Source organism: Montipora capricornis, chromosome 9 (assembly GCF_036669925.1).
Source record: "Montipora capricornis isolate CH-2021 chromosome 9, ASM3666992v2, whole genome shotgun sequence".
Classification (NCBI taxonomy): Eukaryota; Metazoa; Cnidaria; class Anthozoa; order Scleractinia; family Acroporidae; genus Montipora; species Montipora capricornis.
In genome coordinates, this window is record NC_090891.1 from 7,500,271 (window position 1) to 7,520,270 (window position 20,000).

Sequence of the window (20,000 nt, forward strand, 5' to 3'; positions counted from 1 at the left end):
AGACACTCATACCTGAGCATAAACAAGGCTTAAATTTTCGCGCTCTTTCTGTGGCTCGACGCGGCTACACTGTGATGTTACGTCAACAAAAGCTCTTGACAGTCGACGCTTTTCTTGCTCAGGTACAAAACGGTTTGAAATTTTTTTTCCCCGCATTTTCGCTGGTTTCAACCCAGGATTGACATATTATAGCTGTGGTCAGGACACACTGGTGGCTACGTAGTTATTCAAGTCAAGCATTGGAGGGATATAAACTTAAAGCTAAGTGTTTATTTTTAATTTGCTTAGTGCTGCTTTTTGCTCTGAATTACAATTTTTGGCGTAAGTCTTATCTCAAGATTTTAAATTTTGAATCTTATAAGGTTGCAAGATGCCTGGATGGCCTATGACAGAAGAACAGAAATGAAAGAAGAGAGAAAGAAAACGAGAACCACAAAACGGTACACCAGTAATGGCTCAAACTTGGTGGAAGAAGTTACTCCACAAATTCTTGTCAAGGACACTAAACCATTTGTTATTTCCACGGGTGAGTTATTTGCAGTGGATACGTATTTTTAAAAAAATGGTTTAATCGTTTTTTCCTTTGTTCAGGAATGAGACTCAAATTCTTATTCTCAACTGGAATTAAGTAACAATCATCTGTGCTCTTTTTGGACAGAAATAATTGATTTGTTTGCTGGTTTGTTTGGCTTTAATTTAAAAGGCGAGCGAACAAGAGGTTCTTTTTTACTCTGTTTGCCTAACTGTTTTTCGATGTGTCTCGACACTGACAAGAAATATTGCCCTTAGGTTATAAACACGTAATCGCAATGAGTTCTCGTAAAAGTAAGGAGAAATATCACCAGCTTGTGTTTTCAGAAGTTTGTTTAGAGCGCTTACGGGTAATTTGTTGCAGATCTTGTTTGAAGTTTGTGCTTTCTTGCCGATTCTGGTTCCAAGCCAAGCTGGCGTGTTTCAATGAAATACATCAAAATGTAAATGATCTCGTTTTCAGAGATAAAGTGGAATAACGTACATCAATAAAAGTCCTTTTTTGACCTTGAACCGACAAAGACGATCTGTCACATCACGAGCTATTGTACGTCTGTGATTTCTAATTTAGCATGATTCCTATTCGCTGACTTTTGACAGTCGACTCTGAAATGGCTTCTTCCTTTTCCGTTCGCTTGCTGAGGATTTGCTTGTTTTCTATTAAAACTCTTGCGATTCAGGAAAAATTAATGCCTAACTGGTAAATTCGACAGTAAATTTCGCTGGAAAAACCGATATCACACTCATCTCGTGATTCATGCGATATCGGTTTTTCGGGTGAAGAAAATGACACAGTTAAGCAATATCCGGAAAAACCAAAACGCGGACAACTTGAAAGGCTTTTATTTTCACTAATCTTACAGCCAGTAAGATTAAACAACCCGGGAGCTCCGCTTTTAGGCTTGGCTAAATCTATGTATTAGGTTGTCATGAAAATATTTTCAAGGAAAAATTAAGCGCACTCACACGTTTTCTTTCTTTATTTTATTTTTTTGGTCGTCTGTTTGTGTCAAACAAGCGTGTTCCTTGCAAAAGTGTTGGCAGATAAATAATATGGAACCATTTTTCTTATCAGACTAGATGTCTTGGAATTTTCCAATCTTTTACTCACTAACTTGCAAGTTTCAACACCAAATATCTGATTAACTTGTTACTCTGGTTCTTGCTAAATAGAAAATGCGCTGATTGAGACAGGCCTTACTTGGACGTTGTTCTGAACTGAAGTACATTACCTACCTTTAACATACACTCTCCACTGTTTAACAACAGATCCATTGATCATAAATGAGTAGAGTCCTGAGTTATTTCTATCCGCATTCTTAATCTTCAACCAAAAAGTTTCCTTTCCTTTTTTAACCTTGGATCCGATGGCAAAATCAGCATCATTTTGTAAAATAAATGATGTATTTAATGTCCAATAGCTGTTTTCAACTCTATCCGCAGTTTTTGGTTTAAAACTTAATTTCTTTGTGTCCCCAACGGCATACGTCTTACGGACAGGGTTTGCCTGAAAAAGAAGAAGGGAATAGTTTTCGTTAAATCCCTCACTGTTACTTCCAAGGATCTCCCTGACCATCCGTGCATTCGTGTTCTGCTAACCAGGCAAATAAACTTACGCAACAAGTCATTTTAAGCCAAGGCACAAAACTTGGGCCGTGGTTATTTATTTTAATGATAAATGACCAAAATCCTCCAAGCGTTTCCAGTTGGAAGTATGTCGACGATACGACCCTGGCTGAAATAGTCCCAAAGGACACTACCAGTAATAACCAGGAAGCTATTGCCGAAGTAGAACCTTGGTCAACAATGAACAAACTACAGTTGAATGCTAAGAAGTGTAAAGAATTAATTATAGACTTCAAATTCGCTAGAAGTGAATTTGACCCTATTGTAATTATTACAAAAGAACTTTGCATAGTAGAAAATGCTAAAATATTAGGTGTCACTACTTTAAATAAACTCCAAGGGAACAATCATATTAACAACACCATTAAAAAGGCAAAAGGTCTTTATTTTCTAGTACTATTACGACAAAGCTGAAGTATCACCATCAGATTTAATTAGGTTATATTCTAGAGTATTGTTTGCCAATGTCCCATAATGCTATTTCAGAATATCTATCTAACGATTTAGAACGTGTAAAAAATAGGGCGCTCTGAATTATTTCACCTGGAACAGTTACAACAAGAACCTAGAGCTATTTAACATGAGTTTCTTATATGATAAAAGAACTGACCTCTGTAGAATATTTTTTAATAATATCATTGCAAATCCACCAAATAGGTTACATCATTTACTGCAGCGGAGGAACATTCATAAGTACAATTAAGACATAAGCACAATTTTGCGCTAACTATTAACAGGTTTAAGAATACTTTTATACCAGCTATGAGCAAGTTTCACGTTTCATATAGATATTTTAATTACACAATAGTCTATAACAAAGGTTTTTTATCACATGTTTTATCACATGTTCAAGTAGAGTACATCCTATCTTATTACATGTTAGTTCATATTTTTTATAGTTAATATTTATTCATAGTTGTTATTACTTATGCAATTCAGTCTTTTGGCTGCAATGTAAATTATTATTTTAACAAACTCTATACTATACTATCAAGTCTGGTGGTCCAGGCTTTCATAACCATATAGAGGCCATGACGAGATGACTTCAAAAGTTGCCTCCAACAACTAAAACGTTTTTGAGACAATTGCCCACATGAATACGGGCAATATCATATTCATCTGCGGTCACCACAAAAGGTAATTACAGCCGAGACAATCTTGTCTCCTTGTGTTTCGGCAATGTCTGTCATACAATCGCACGATTGTGTGAAAATTTGTTATCGCGGATCATGACATTTCCATGGCCAAGCTGTGCACTATTAAGGTGATGATGTCCACTAGCTATGAATTTGCATAATCATATCATATCATATCATATATCTTTATTTACCCTCGGATTTTTAGAGTAGCTTGGTGTAGCTAATATCTCCGAGCATTTACCCTCCCAACCATGATACACCACAGAAGACAGACCACAACACCGACACGACAAGTGGGCAGGTTCTCTCTACCTGGCGTGCTTTTGCTGTTAATGTGTCTTTCTACGTGGGCGATGGATTTTCTCGCTAGACAGAGAGAGATTGTGCTAACGTTCCAATGGAAAAAGCTATTCAGGCTGTGTCACGTAAACTAGAGGCTGAACCGGGTCTTCCTCACCGAAAGACAGATTGAAGGTCTAAATTTCGTTCGAAGGTCACCAATTTATCATGAGTTGCTACTTATCTGTGGTGATAGCTAACATCCATTTGGGGGCGTTTTGGAAGAGTTCAAGAAACAAGTTCTGGCATCCGGTGCGCCTTGAACACCTTTACCAAATCTGACACAATTACAATTTGAGTTAGTTGAAGAGTACAGTTTTTTTTTACCTCGATAATCTGCAAGCGAAGATCTTCCTTTCTACAGAGTCTGAGGCTGGTTATGCCATACCCATGCCTACTCTAGACCTTAAGTCGCCTTAAGTGCACAAACACAACGTACCTTAAAGTTAGCCTAATACAGTTGGGAATGAATCAATAAAGTAGAGCGAAATCAAGGGAGGCATCTTAATGTAATTATCTCTTGGTTAATTTCCAACAAAAATAATGGGTGGGTAGAGGGTTGCCTCCTAATAACCATTTGAAAGGTGCTGATGAGCCTGGCGAACTACTCCCATAACACACAGAAGAGGCCAGAACACACAAGGGAACATGCAGCAGAGATACATCTAAGTGTTTGCAGGAATCAAAAGACATGTAAGCCCTCACCAAATATCTGTTACAAGCCTTTTTGTTAGCTTTGCCTTGCGACATGTAGCTCTAATGAAGACACCACAAACAAGATTCTAGTCTCCACACATTTTATTTCTGGCAAGATATTATGCTATTTGCTTGTGAGGAGCAGTGATAAAAGTAAAGAAAAGTCTCTGCTTAGGAGCCAGAAGGCCCATCAGGCCGGCAGTGATAAGATGCCTTAAAACTTTTTGCAAATTTAAATAACAAATATAACTGATTAAATAACCAAAACTAGTTTAAGCTTAGTAACAAGAATTGAAATGATTTACTTTAGATGTAATACTGATGTAAGCTTAACTTTAACTAAAGAAAAGGCATAGGAAAATGATTGTGTATTGTAAGGTTGAGAAGTCTCACTCTAGGCATTTCATGCAATTTTGCTCGATATATGTAGTTAGTCGAGTTCTTGATGGCGATGCTCTTCACAAGAATACATGATTTAGTCAAGCAGAATGGATTAAACAACCTTTATGTGTTATTCCGCCACATAAAATTCCAAATCTCGATGGCATATTTTGTAACCAAATGCACAATATAATGCACGATATAAATAACACTGCACATCCACTAAACTCCACAACTCCGAGGAAACTTGCTCTAATTTGCTTTTTGTCAGGGTGTATGGGTAATTGATAAATAAACTCACACCGAAAGCTCAAAGAAATTCTTTTACATTTATGTGCCAGGAAAGTAAGCCAGAAATCCGTATAAATTCACGTGTAGGACAAGTGTTATATGTACGTGCTGGGTGTATATTTTTCATATCTGATGCAGAAATAAAAATGGCAACTGTACCACAAAAGCTCACAATATTCTTCCTTGAAAACCGTATTGTGCCGATCGATCGCGTAGAAATGCCTCATCATGTAATTTTTAGCATCGGCCGTTTTGCATGTACCTCTGGAGGAAAGGCTACCCTGAGAATGTTATGGTCACCTGACTTGACTCAAGCTCACGCGAGTCTACACATAGAGACATGGACACTAGCTGGAATGAATGGCGGACAAAAAATTGTTCATGATCACGGATAGAGGAAGAGCCTATAAAGTGTCAACAATGACTCAGGAAAAGACGTTTCATTGAGAAACACCTTGTCATACGGTACTTGTTAGGTTATATTGGAGTGTTCTGCCTAACTGAAGCAGTAGAAGAACATTTATTGGTTGGATTCCCGAAAAGGATCAACCATTGTTTCATGCCATTGGAATGGAGTATAATTTACCAAACTTTCGTTTTCATTATATTTTACAGTTATTTGCCAAAAGTAAAGTGAGTGTACATCTGAGATGAATAATTTTGTGAGTATAACTTCAGAGCTGAACAACAGAGAATTGATAATCGACACAGTTTATTTCTGTTGTAAAGGTCTCGAGTGCCTGCGGGAGCCCTGCCATTTTGTTTTGCTTTATATTCACTAGCAAGTGCGGTGAATACAAAATCATATTATTATCTCTATAGGAAACCAATCAACCAATCAGATTGTTAGAAACTCTTTGTTCATCTCCGAGATTCTGCTAATTATTTAATGTGGTTACTTTTATTCCAGCCCAGCAACTTATAGCTCTAGTGGCATTCAGGCATAGACATTTGACACTGTCATATAGCCATTAAAAACTGTGAAATATTATTATTTCATAGTTTTTTTTTTCTGATTTTGGAAAAGAAATAGGGAGACTTTTAATCAGTTAATATTTTGTGACGTAAGTAGAATAAGCAATTTAAGTTGTCTAAGGTGGCCTTAAATCGCCTTAAGTCGCCTTAAGTCGGCTGATGTTTTGGGCATTTTTTTCTTAGTGGCCTTAAGTTTTAGCGATTCAAGGTTCCAGAGTAGGCCTATGCCATCCTCTTTTCGTAGGCATATCGGTCACAAGAGATGGCGGACGAGTACCTTAGCGTACTTGGCGTATCTGAGGTTACAAAAGGCAATGTTGTGATTTGATTTCTATTCAAGCAGTGATCTCTCATAGAAAGAAACGCGTCTCGTCAGTTCTTGTGTCCAACATTTGTCCGCCATTTATAGTGGTGAAAAAGGGTTATGACAACTAAAGAGACAACCTCCAAAGTACACGATCCTACCTACATGAATTCAACTGTGGACACTTTTTTGCACACAGAGATCTCCACACAAAGAACAGTGACAATTTCAGGCAATGAGGAAACCCTGATAGCTGCCAGAAGAGATGCGAGCGAGAGCCTCTACCGCCGACAACAGAAAATATTAAGATAAATAGCGTGTCGGTAAAACGAGATATTGTGAAGTACCTCTCTAACAAGCCAATAGCTTGCGTAGCCGGCGGTTTGGTGAATTTTAGAAGCTTCTTTCCACAGGTGAAAATAAGCCAAAAGAGCAAGCGAAGGGGGATGCAATCAACCTCATTTTGAAACTTCCCATTCCCAAAACACGCGTTTGGTGTCAACAACCAAGCAATCATAGCGTAAACATTGGCAGGAATACAATTAATTCGCTAGGGAAAAATCTACAAGATCGAACTGAGATTTCAACTTACCGTTAGCGTTTCCTTGTCCAAGTTTTACTGCACGCGAGTCGTCGACAATGATAGCTGACAATCTTGTTTCACCGCCTTGAGAAATGCCTTGCCCAGCTCGTCTTCTGCTGATGCGAGAACTAGCTGGAACATCCCAAAGGATACATCTTCCAGCCAGGCAGCCCGCAACCAAGGTTTCCGTGAGCCCTTATACGTCAGCCTTTTTAGCTGGTCATGTATTGATAACATTTCTCAAAGGTGAGATTACTCATTTTCTCCTTCACACATATGAAGCTTTTTCCAATTCCTGTGAGAAGGACCGCTAAAACATCCCCTCTAAGTGTTAGCTGCTCAGGTACAACGTCTTTCTGCTCTTTTTTTTAAAAACAACAGAAAATCCCGTCCAAGCTCCTGCACGCTAGTTTCCAGATTTTTTGAAAACAGATCGTTGGCTCTTTCCGCTTTGTTTTACGAAAGGGAGCAACAAATTTTGACTGACAGGCCGATTTCCTCGGACACTTTATCAGGCAATCACCGCTAACTCAATTTTTCTGAAACAAACCATTACATCTCGTAGACACCTCAGCAACATCACAAAAATTAACTGGACCAAAAGCTACGAACGCCCCATTTGCAAAAACAATCAAACCAGCTCTTAAGAAAGGAGATAAGACAGAAATGTTCGAAGTTATAAAGAGATCTCTCCATCGGTTTAATTAAATTAAATAAAAATTTAAAAATGTGTATTTGAAATGCGGCCCAGGTTATATACAAAATCGAGAAGTGATCCAGATAAATTGTCCAGTTAAGTACGAGGATCACTTCTCCATTTCTTAAATTAACATGTTAAGGATTGCAAACAAAATACTGAAAGAAGAAACAGATACGGCAACAACTGCACATCAGGAAAGCAGGCGACTTCCTCAAAGCTGAGGATAACAGTTAGAGCAAGCGAATGTTTTTCTGTTGCTTTGTGTAGAAAAACAAATAATATCAACTTTAATAGAATATATCTGATCGCCGTGCCATCGAAGTGACCAATCGACATGCTTTTATTGTCTTGTCTACTTCTTCTGATTTAGACCTGTCAAAGCACAAAAAGTCCTTCTCAAACGAAATTCGAAAGATGACATTGATGGCATGGGCATGATGGAACAGAACTGGTAAAAACATAACGGTGTCTTAAAATCCTGGCAGAATATCACTAAGTATGCACTTTTTGCATTTATTAAATTTAATTTGTGGAAGCAGTGGGTAGTTGATTGCATCACAATGATAACAAAGTCTTTTTTGGATATAAAATTTTACTTCATCACAACTTTTCACATTAAAAAAAAAACCTTTATTGAATTGAGGGTCCAACATTTGAAGAACGTTTATTATTTGTTTTTTTTAATTACGATTTTTCTATTTGTAATATTATATCAAAAACGATGCTATCAACGTCCTGCTGATATTGAAGTGATAATTTTAACCTTGTGGAAAATTTCACTTGGTCAAAAGCTCTCTAAGCAAGTCGTCAACTTATAAAAGTCACGGTACATCATTTCTACCCCTTGATCACATTCAGCTCACTTCACAAAGTCCAAAGCCAGCCGTTTGATTTTAACAAATTCACAAAACAGTTAAATAACGTGAAATATTGGCTTTTGAACATTGCTCAAAGATTAAAGGATGAAAAGTGTATTTCCAATAAAACAGCTAAGCCGTCGTAACTACATGGGTCAGCAGCTTTTGTCTTCGGTTACAACGAGAGAACTAATACTAAGTTCAATTTTTTTTTACGATTCATTCCGCATTCTTTGTTGAGAATTCAACTCGGGGGTGAAATATTCAAGTTTAGTAGAGCTCCGTGTTTTTTCACGTGCATTTACAACATTAACGTGTATCAACTTAACCCACCTCATCATGAAGCGACGAAGAAGAAGCTCTTAATGTCATGCTACATTCCAAGGAGAGAGCAAGAAGAAAGTGCAAGAAATGTGCACTTGTTACACAAGAATGTCCGGCAACCGCCATTTTTATCACTGGCCATAGGAAGTTTGTTCACTCAACCGGAGCATCTGAACATTCCCGCTAGGCGCTTCGTGACAATTCTCCTATGCAAGCTAATATATAGACAACAATACCTGTGGGCGATAAATGAATTAACGTCATCCCGGCCCGCATTTGCATACACCATTTCTCTCTTTTTCAAAATATAGTATGTTTCCCAGTATCCGACCACTTCAGTTTAAAAGCTATGTTTTTATTTTCCTTAGTCGCAAGAACTGTGAAATTTGGCCCGAAGAGTAAACTTAGTCTCTAATATGATGAAAACAAGATTTGCGTTTTTGTGGTACTGTAAGTGCACTACACACTATGTCTCCAGATTGTAAGAGTGAGGGAGTTTAAGAGTGTCCGTGATGCCAGTAAGCCCGCAGCGCGTGCATAAATCACAAAAATAAACCTGTCTGTCGCAAGCGTGCTAAAGTTTCAACATAACGAGCCCCAAAATCGGCAAGAATTTGTGACGCTGATAAATAATACAGCAGCTGCTACTTCCAAAACGATGGAATTATTCTGGGATAAATAACCTCGTCTAGGTAAGTAAATTTTTTACTTTTTAGAAACAATGGTCAACCTCAAGAATTACGCGATTGTGATCTTTGTGTTGAATTCGCACATTTCTTGTCAAACTTTATAACACTTGAAAGCAAAAAAAAAAAAAAATTACAAAAAAAACCCCGGCATCTTGCCATTATGTTGACACAGATGTAACCTTTGTAAACACGCACGGTAGATTACGGCGCCCGCTGAATTTGATGTCACTTTCGATTTTGCGATTTACTTGTGCAGCCAAATGTACAATAGAAAAATTGAACGTAGCAAAAATCTCCCAACTTTTTCTTTCGCTGATGGTAACTTTTTATATTCTCGGTTCAAAATTTATGTTGTTTTCATGTCGCAAATTTGTTGCTTATGGCAAAATATTTTTCCTCGGTCGACGCTTCCTGAAAACGTCCTTCTGCTCTTCCTAAGAACCGTGTATCAATATTTACTTTTATATCTTTTTTTTTCCCACAAAGGAGGCTAACAAAATCTGTACCTCAAGCGTTAAAATAGAATTTTCGGCGCTCAATATATATGTTTCTAGCACAAAGTGGTATTTATTAATTTATTTATTAAACTTCCATCAAATTACAATGCTGTGGAGAAGCTGGACAGGTGAAAACCACATATAAATAAGCTCTATGAATAATACTAAAAAAAAAGATTTTAATTAATTATAATCAAAATAAAGAAGCAAATTTAAGTCTGCAGTCTGGGCCCCGGGGCAAGTGTTCGATGTTTTATATTGTTTCTCAAAAAATAGTTGTGTAATGCTTTTTAAGAAGCCGCTTGAAAGTACTCAAAGAAGTACATAATCGCAGCTCGACTGCTAATGCATCCCATGAAGGCACAACGCGGTTAAAAAATGAATTGCCAAAGGTCGGCTCAGTTTTGCACAAAGGTAAAGTCTATATAGGCCCCTTGTCAGACCTCCTTGTGCGCCTCATAGGATGGAATTCATTGGCAAAGTCGGAAGGATCAAGCGAGTGAAGTTCCTGTCTGCATTTGAACAGGAAATTAATATTTAGCATTTCTCGCCTCAAAGAAAGAGGCAAGAGACTACAGGAGACAAGTCTGCCCTTGTAGTCTGTCAGAAGGTACGATGAACCTAGTAACCCTACGCTGAACTCCTTCAATTTTTATTAAGTTCTTCTTGTGAAAGGCAGACCAGACAGGGATCCTAACGTCCAACTTGTTACGTACCATTGAAACATAAACTAGCTTTTTAGCTTGCATGAGAGCCTTGAACCCATAGGTATGCTTTATGAAACCTAAGGAACGATTCGCTTTTTTAGTGATGGAGTCAATATGCACTTTCCAGCTGAGGTCTCTTGTAACCGTAAATCCGAGATCACGTTAAGAATCTACTGGACCAATCAAAATATTCCCCATCATCTGATATGGATGGATTACAAGATTGAAAGATCTTGATATCCTAAGAATTTTTTATTTAGTAGAATTGAATGACATTCCCCAAGACTCACCCTACTGCTTGACTGCAGAGATATCCTGCTGGAAATTCAAGCGATCCTCTTAAGTGCTTATTTTTCTAAAACACTTGGAGTCATCGGCAAACAATGCGAGGGTTGACTCTGACGAAGGTACGCTAGAGAGGTCATTTATATAAAGCCAAAAATGAGAAAGTTCAAGAACAGATCCTTGTAGCACCCTTGAAACTACAGGAAGCCAGTTGGAAGAACTACCCTCTATCACAACCCTTTGACATTCATTCATTCATTCATTCATTTTATTTATCAGTAACCGCATTAAAAAAACACAATACAGTAGAAATTTATAATAACTTAAAGACGATAGACTACAAATGTTTAAGGTGGTAATGACAAGGAAACCCATATAGAAGCTGGGGTTTATGAGCTATAGGCTTCCTGACAACATAGGGTACATCATACAAATTACATGAAATTATGGGAACAGCATAAAATATAGAATGTACTATTTTAAAAACAAAAGAAAAAAAGTATGTAGCTCAACAAAGAGTATATTTGACTAAGAAAGAAGGATTTTTTATGTCTTTTGCCAAACAAACGGTGCTTTCACTGTTTTATATTTCGGGACTTAACGAGTTGAAAAACAAAGGTCCTTGAAACCGAATTGAGACGTTTCGGATATTAGTTGACAGGGAGGTATGCAAAAAAGGTTGCAATTTCCAGTATAATGCGAATGTAACTGGCTTGCAAGAGTAAACATATCACGAAAATAGTTAGGAAGTAAACTTCTTTTAAATAGCTACATAAGTTTACCTATCTGGTATAAATAAATGTCAGAGAATTTCAAAATCTCCAGTTCTTTAAAAAGAACATCATTGTGAGAATCGAAAGAAACTTTAGATATTATTCTTATTACCTTTTTTTGCAGAATAATAACGCGACTTAAATTACTCTGATTTGTCGTTCCCCACACTGAAATACAATATATTAAGTAAGGGTAAACTAGACTATAGCAAACACAGTGTAAGGAAGTTTTGGGAAGGCAATAACTTGACTTATAAAAAATGCCTATAGATTTTGATATTTTCCTGGAGACTCTAAGAATGTGAGGTTTCCATGACAAATGTTTATCAAGGATAACACCCAGAAATACTGTTTCTTTCACACAATCAATCTTATTGCTGTCAATTTGAATAGATAGATCAAGTGTTTGCCTCCTTTGGCGTGGTCTAAAAACCATAAAATTCGATTTTTTTTCATTTACACATTTCACAATTTAGGGTTTCAGAAAGTAAATTAAAATCTTTGTGAGGAAAAAATATGTTTGTGTCATCAGCAAAAAGAATAAAGTCCACCACCTTTGACATATTGCACAGATCATTTATATAGAGCAGAAAGAGGAGGGGGCCCTAATATTATAGAGCCCTGACACACCCCACACTTAATCTGGCAAGACACCGAAATGATACCATTAAATTCCACATATTGGTGTCTACCGCTTAGATAGCTTTCAAACCATCTAAGTGCGGTGCCTTGAACACCATAATGCTCTAGGTTTGAAATTAGAATATGATGATCAACGGTGTCAAAGCCTTTAGACAAGTCTATAAAAATACCAACTGTATATTCCTTATTTTCCATAGGAGAAGTGATTTTATCATACAAACAAGAAAGAGCATAAGCAGTGGAGTGATGTTTGCGAAAACCATACTGGCTATCAGAGAGAATCTTACAAACATTGAGAAACCTTAGAAGACGATTGTACATTACTCTCTCTAGAAGTTTAGAGAATGCGGGTAAAACAGACACGTGTCTATAATTTGTAAATATATCCTTTTCACCAGATTTAAATAAAGGGATACCAAATCAATTTAAAATTGCTCGAGTCGAGCAATTTTCAATTGATTTGGTACAATACCAGTGGTGATGGATAAGTTAATAATGCTAGTAAAAGGAAAAAATATTTTATGAATAGAATCTTTAATTAAGTTCATAGAAATGTTGTCATGACCTACAGCAGTACCTGAACGACAAGTAGCACATATTTCAATAATTTCTTCCTCACTTGCAACTTCTAGAAATATTGAATTGAGTAGTTTTGGGGGTAAAAAAGAACTATGCGACACACTTCTCTCATGCAGGAATTTTGTTAGCTATATAAGGGCCAATGTTAGTAAAATATTTACAAAAAAGATAAGCTATTTCCTTTGGATCGGAAATGTCATGAGAATCTGCCCTAAATACGGATGGTAAACCCCTCTTACCTTTATTTCTATTTGACAGTGCCCAAAAAGGGAGCTCGAAAACCATTTCAAGAGAGAAACTGGACAATAATTTGTAACTAAGCTCCCTTATGGATGGGAACGATATTAGCCTCTTTGAAGCCTGAGGGGACTGAACCAGGCGACAGTGACTTGTTAAAAATATCACAGAGTGATGGAGAGAGTACGTCAGCGCACTCCTTTAAGATCCTTGGGGAAAGATTATCAGGACCCATGGCCTTAGCAACATCAAGACTCAAAAGCATGTCCGTCACCTCTGAAATAGTAATCTGGATAGAATTAAGAGAAGGATTACTATCAAGTGAGGTACGAGGAAAATCCTCTTGGTTGAACACAGAGAAAAATACCTATTAAACAGATTGGCTTTGTCTTCTGGAGTGACTGCCTCCAAACCTAGACCTTTGACAGTTCTAGGCAAGGGTTCTTATACATGTCAGAACTCACATCACATAAAAAAAAAAGGTAAAGTCAGCTTACAGGCCTAGGTGCCCATCAGGCTGGAGCTTATCCCTGGTTTCTGTAGCATGAAGCGGCTAGGAGTATTTCTACTTCCCCCTTTGATGGCTTGCTAGTCCATCGCAGGGTTACCCCCGGTGGAGAGAGACACCGAGGGAGTAAAGTGTCTTGCCCAAGGACCATTCGCTCCGAAGTCGAGCACACTAACCATGAGGCCACCGCGCCTCCCTCTCATCTCTCCCTCTCCGCGCCTCACATCATATATGTACTGATGATATCTTGACTTTACCAGATTTTTCAGTTGGTTTGTAAGCTTACGCACCTTTTTTTTATATTAAATTCCAGATTTTTTTGAGAAGTTTGCACCAAACAGTGTTCTTTTGTTCGACAAATGGATAATGTCTGCATCAATCCAGGGACGAGAACTCAATTTCTTAGCAGAAACCCTTGGAATGTTATCGTTGATGCATTTAAAAACAATGTTCAGCCAAGTGGACCAACACGAACTAATATCATCATGGTTAAGTGCTTAATCTAACTTAGCATTTGACAAGTCAAGTATTAGCTTGTTGAAATCAGCCTTTTTATAGTTGAAAAGAAGTTGTGAGGGAACTTGAAAATGATCAACATGTCAGCTCGAAGTCAATATTTCTCGATTCCCTTTTATTCTCTTCAATCTTTCTGGGTTTAGTATTTTACTAGTAACCATATGTCTTCTAAGGGGGCTATTTAACTAAGAGATTTACAATACCAGAACAATATCATGTACTATTAGGGCTACATATTACGCGCAGACAACTTCAATCTCCTGGAAGACAAAACGCAGCTCCGTTAACAATATGGAATAAAGGGCTATGTTACTGCACTACCACACGCACGCAATGCGTGCCTATTTTTACCTTCGTCTCCGTGGTGAAATTTGCATTTCTACGGATGTCCATTGCTGCCCAATATCTGACCACAGGTATAACAACGCAATTAACGTAGCTTTCGGCGGGGAAAGATGTTTTTGTCTGCCTTTGCTCTTGCAAAGTACTTTGGCAGTGGAATTTGGAAAATATTGAAAATCGACTTACGAATAGAGCATCGTGGAAAAATTGAGAATTCCGTTTCAACTTCTTCTTCCGGTAGTTATGAAAAGTGCGGTGTGAAAGCAACACACACGAAAAATAATTCCGCTCGGTAAATCAACGAAGAAAGATTCAATTGAGTTGTATTAGAATAGCATTACGCTACACACAGTTTCAATTAAAGTAAACGATATATATTATGCTATTCAATGGTTTCAATCTTATCTCTAATAGAAAGCAGTTTTTTCATGTAAATGGTTATAACTCCGACCTCTCCCCATAACTTGTAGTGTTCCCCAAGGGTGTGTTTTAGGATCCCTGCTATTTCGCCCTTGCATAAATGACATACCTTCAACCTCCAGATTGCTAACATTTCACTTGTTTGCTGATGGCACAAGTATATAATTTTCTTCGACTGACCTGAGTATTCTTGAGGAAACATTCAAGCTTGGTTTACACTGCGACATAAGCATAAACATAAACTGATAAGAATAAGCATGACGAAGTTCACAGATGTTTCATAAACATACGAGAAGTGACATAGGCAAGCGCAGTTAGCTCTAGAAAAAAAATTCGTTGGAGAATGGGACGGGCAGCTTTTCCAAAATGACGGAGGAAAAAGAAATTCTCCACGGCCTACTATTACTCCTTCTGCTTCATAGAAGATGACGACGAAAAGAGAGAGAACGGGAAAATAGACTGAAGAGGTCCAGGTCCTGACTGAGAAAAGCACAAGGAGCCACGGGAACTGCAACCAAAGGACCGATAATTTTATTTCTGTATTTCTCGTAAAGGCTACGTCAGCGTCCAAAGGCTGGGGATAAAAGGACCCATGTAGGTTGCTAAATCCAGGAATGCTTGAAGTTCTTGTTTGCTGGTGTGGGGTGTCATCTTCTTCAAGGCTGAGACTTTGTCCGGGTGTGGCTGGATCCCGTCTGCGCTACAGATTACACCGTATAACTTTATCTTCTTCTGTTTAATCATGTATTTGTCTGAATTAAGCTTTAGCCCCGTCGATGTACACCTTCCCATCATCTCGTGCATGTGTTTATCGTGCTCTTCTTCTTACGTCCCATAGACTACGATGTCGTCGGCGATGCCTACTGTGCCGTTACACCCCTCGAAAGTCTGATCGATATTGGCTTGGAAAACACCTTGGGACATCTTTAAGCCAAAGGGCATTCGCAAAAATCTGTAACGGCCAAATGACAAGTTGAATGTGGTGAGGTAGCTTGATTCTAGATCGAGATTAACGATCAAACAACCATATTTGGCATCCACAATGGAAGAAAATTTTAGCACCGGCCAGCTTTGGTAAAATTTCTTCTAAGGTAGGGATGACGTGGTGTTCTCTGCGAATTGCTGTATTCAGGTCCTTGTGGGTCAAGGCATATTCTCAGTTGACCACTGGGTTTCTTGCGGTATACCAGACTGTTCACCCAGGCAGTTGGTTCGCCTTCTTTGAGTTTGATGTTGATCCCTTCAGACTCCATGTCACCCAGGTCGCGTTTTATGTCTTCACGCAGGCTCAGTGGAACGCATCGCTGAGCATGGACAACTCGGGGTCACTGATAGATCCACAGTGTGTGGCTTTAACCTTTTAATTTCCAATTCCATCAACAACCCGAGTATTGTTTCACCGAGTCTTCTTTAGTACGTTTTTCTCATTGGCATGACCGGTCAGTGTGTTGCACTAGACTGTTTTGTAGAGAGCAGTTCATTGTGACGCGGTTAAGCTCTAAAGATGTTGTAAGTCCGATGATAGCTGGTCCTTCTGTTTCTGTGATGAAGAAGGTTGCCTCCAATCTTCTTCCGTTGAATTCACATGTGATCACATATTTACCATGTTGTTTTATCTCATCCCCACCATATGCTGTGAACATTGTAGTCGACTGTTGAATAGGAAAATCATCTGGTGTGAGATATTCTGTGTACATTCGGCGGTACAGTCGCACGGGCAGTATGTAATCTTGAGCTCCCTTGTCTAATTTGGCCTTTAGTGTTGCGGGGCGGTTGCTACCCTTGTGCAAATCAATTTCCACAGTCACGAATACTTCGTCTTTAGGTCGATTTCTTGGTGCAATGGCATCAACTGTGATGGATTCAAAGGTGATCAATTCAAATTGATCGCTAAGATCTCTTTCGTCTGCGTCTTTGCGATTTCTACTTACAGATCTTTTGCTTCGCCAATCTCTGCTTTTCGAGAGGTGGCGTGGTCTGGAATTTGTTCGATTTCTTTGTCGGCCTCTTATCGATGTCATTTCTTGGGGGTTTTAATGGCAAACTTTCGCCCAGTGGTTGTCCATGTGGCAGTTCATGCATCTAGGTCCACATGCTGGGGACCTATCCCGGGGCTCTCAGGGGATGATCAAGACCGCAGTTGTTGCATTTCATTTTCATCGGTTTCTTGTAGCTGCTGTGTTTGTTTACGTTTCCTTTATGGCGTTAATATGTTTCTTTTCGCTCTCAAGCTGTTCAAGTTGCGACGTGGTGGCTTCGTGTGTCCTGGCAATGTTGATGGATTCGTCTACAGTAAGTTGTTCGCCTTTTTCCAGTAACCTTTCCTGAATTTTCTTGTGTTTGGTTCCAATGATGAATGCTCGATAAGTCGCTTATTTGATTCAATCTTGTCTCTGAATCTACGTTTCGAAGTTTGATTACCGCAACGAGTTAAAAATTCATCGACCTATTCGTCATTCTTCTGCCTGAATTGTTGTGGTTGACAGCTTGCCAACCTCTGGCAGACGTTTGGCACCACGTGCTGCTTGAATTGCTCCCATGTTATCGATGGTTTATTTCTATCTTCGGCGTCGTCCCAGGTCCAGCTGTTGTATTGCCACAAGGCAATCCAGTCAGAAAATGAGTGGATTTATCGGTTTTCTTTTCTTTCTTGTTTTCTTTCTTCCTTTATTTTTTTCCGTGTCGAGAAAATATTTCCTGTCACTCTCCTGCTAAGTAATGTCATTGTGCGTAGAGTCTTCTGTGTGTATTCTTGGTCGGTTTCAGGGGGTAGTAGAAATGCGTAGATTTACGTAGTGGACACAGTAGAATATTAATTAACCTGCAATGGTGCCGAAGTCATTGTAACGCGAATGGCGTTTTGGTGGATCTTTAAACAAAATATATCCTTATGGAGCTCAAGAATGGAACGTCAATTGGATAAACAAGAGGGGCGACGAAAAATAAATATATCGCATCTTGAAAGCGACGAGTAAAGGCCGCGACACACTAGGCGATAAGTCGCTGCGACACGTCGCGGGGACAAGTCGCCGCAACAATTCGCCTTGCGTGACACTGTTAATTTCATGAAAATCATTGTCGCTGCGGCAGAATTTTGTCCCCGCGATCAGTCGCACGAATTCAAACCAGTTTGAATTCGTGCGACTTATCGCAGCGACAAAATTAGCGAAAGCAGAGTTGTCGCATCGTGTGTACACTTCCGGCAACAAGTTGCTGCGACAAAATATAAGTGAACCGATGATAGAGCGTCATATGGCCAGCCATATTGAATTAGAAAACTAGTTCACATTCCCCCTCATTCGAGAGGGGTGTGCACCGTAACACCAAGTAGTAGCCCGCAGCGACTTGTTTTGCAAGTAGTACACATGGAGCAACTTGTCGCAGAGACATGTCGCTGCGACTTGTCGCCTAGTGTGTCCCGGCCTTAATGGACTTCTACAACAATTGCATATTTCGCCGTCTGATATCATGAAGTGAGCTAATAGGGCTGGCATTTCTAATATTTTACAAATGGTTATGTTATGTACATCACTGACACCAAATGGAAATTTCTCGGGTTACTATTTCGGAATGGATATCATGGAAAAACTCGGAGCCTTAATACAAGGAATCGAACACCTTGAGTGGATCTATGATCTGTTGTTTATTTGTATTCAACTCTGCACAGTCTTCAGGTAAAAATTAGTCAAGAATTATTTGAAAAAGTTTTCTATCCAGAATTTTTGCTTCATTATTCAAGGAAAGGGTTCTTCAGTATAGGGTTTGATCATGAACACTGGTTAGTGGTGGGATATTTATTTAGTTGCGGCGTATCGGGTTTTTCACACGGAGTGTCACAGCTTCTTTGCACGCGCGCAATTAAATGTTTTTTTTTTCTTCCTTCTAATAGGAAATGTGTTGTTTCTTTCAATGAAATTTCTGGCTTTAAGAATTTTCTTGAGATTTTTCTGTTTTCATGGATGGCTTGTGTTTGAAATGATTCTGGCTTAAAGGGTTACTCTGACGAAAATCGCATCTTTCCTATGTAAGCAATTTTGAAACATAAACACGTAGTCTGTGTGAGAAGAAAAATGCTGTTTACTTTTTTCAAATATCTCTTTTCGTTCCAGAGATATTCGAGTTTTTAAAATATGCAAATATGCAAATTAGCCAAAATATGTTGATTTATTTGATTTGTCATATTTCGAATTATTACACAGTCACTGTGTTTACATTGCCAATGAGCATGGGAAGCGATAACTTTGGATTTTTCAACAGTCTGTCGCTTCAGTCTAACCCAAAATCATTCAGGTAGCCAAAGCTTTTTATTTGGAATCCATTTCCATTGCTTTTGTGTTCGTTACGTTTATATCTTGCCATACTTCAGGTTAATGTGTTCATGAATTGCTTTTGCATCTCGAAGATGTTATTGCAGTTGAAACAACGCTTCAGCAGTGTCCGTTTCAGAGCGCAGGGAAGCTATGCGGAAGCTAGACTTTAGGGTCAACATTTGATTAGATTGATAGAAGAGTAAGATATTTAGAGCGTGAAATGCGAGTTTACGTTTGTCTAAGAAGAAAAGAAACAACAGTTGTTGAATGGAAGCTGCCCTCGATAGATTCGCAAATTTGGTTTTTAGTTTTTGACACGCTTTGGTGACATAAATTTCTTATTTTGGAGTTCCTTACGATTCTTGCATTTTGTACTCAAATAATTAGTTGTTTCCTCTAATCTAAAAGAAACTTATATTTGTCTAGCCCTCACAGCACGACTCACTCCTTTTATCATCTGGAAGGGAAGAGATAGAATCAGTATTTAAGGAACCATTGGCATCTCGGAATTTTGTGTAGAATAATATTTATATTTCATCATTTGGTGAAAGCGGCTTAATTTTGGACATAATGGTATTGTCAGGGCATAGAGAATTTTAGATATACCGCAAGCCCACATTACCTTTTGGAAAATCCAGTTTCCGTGCCTGCAATACCACCCAACTCAGTGCGCTGTGTAGTTGTGTATCATGTACCATAGAGCACCCAGTTTACGCTGACGAAGCGTCTAGTTGCAAAGAAGAACAGCG

At 38.6% G+C, this 20,000-nt stretch overlaps 1 protein-coding gene across 4 annotated transcripts in view; it reads right to left on the reverse strand.

Moving 5' to 3' along the window:
- Positions 1-8,923, reverse strand: part of LOC138016239 (uncharacterized) — a 53,503-nt gene extending 44,580 nt beyond the window's left edge. For 3 of the 4 annotated variants that reach the window (XM_068863412.1, XM_068863413.1, XM_068863410.1), the window contains exons 1-2: positions 8,756-8,923; positions 1,766-2,038 (exon numbers count right to left, since the gene is read on the reverse strand). In XM_068863412.1, the coding sequence (XP_068719513.1) occupies positions 1,766-2,038; positions 8,756-8,872 (390 nt within the window). In that variant the 5' untranslated portion in view covers positions 8,873-8,923. The remainder of the gene's footprint in view (positions 1-1,765; positions 2,039-8,755) is intronic. The other variant, XM_068863411.1, reaches the window with a different exon arrangement.
- Between the last annotated feature and the right edge of the window lie 11,077 nt (positions 8,924-20,000).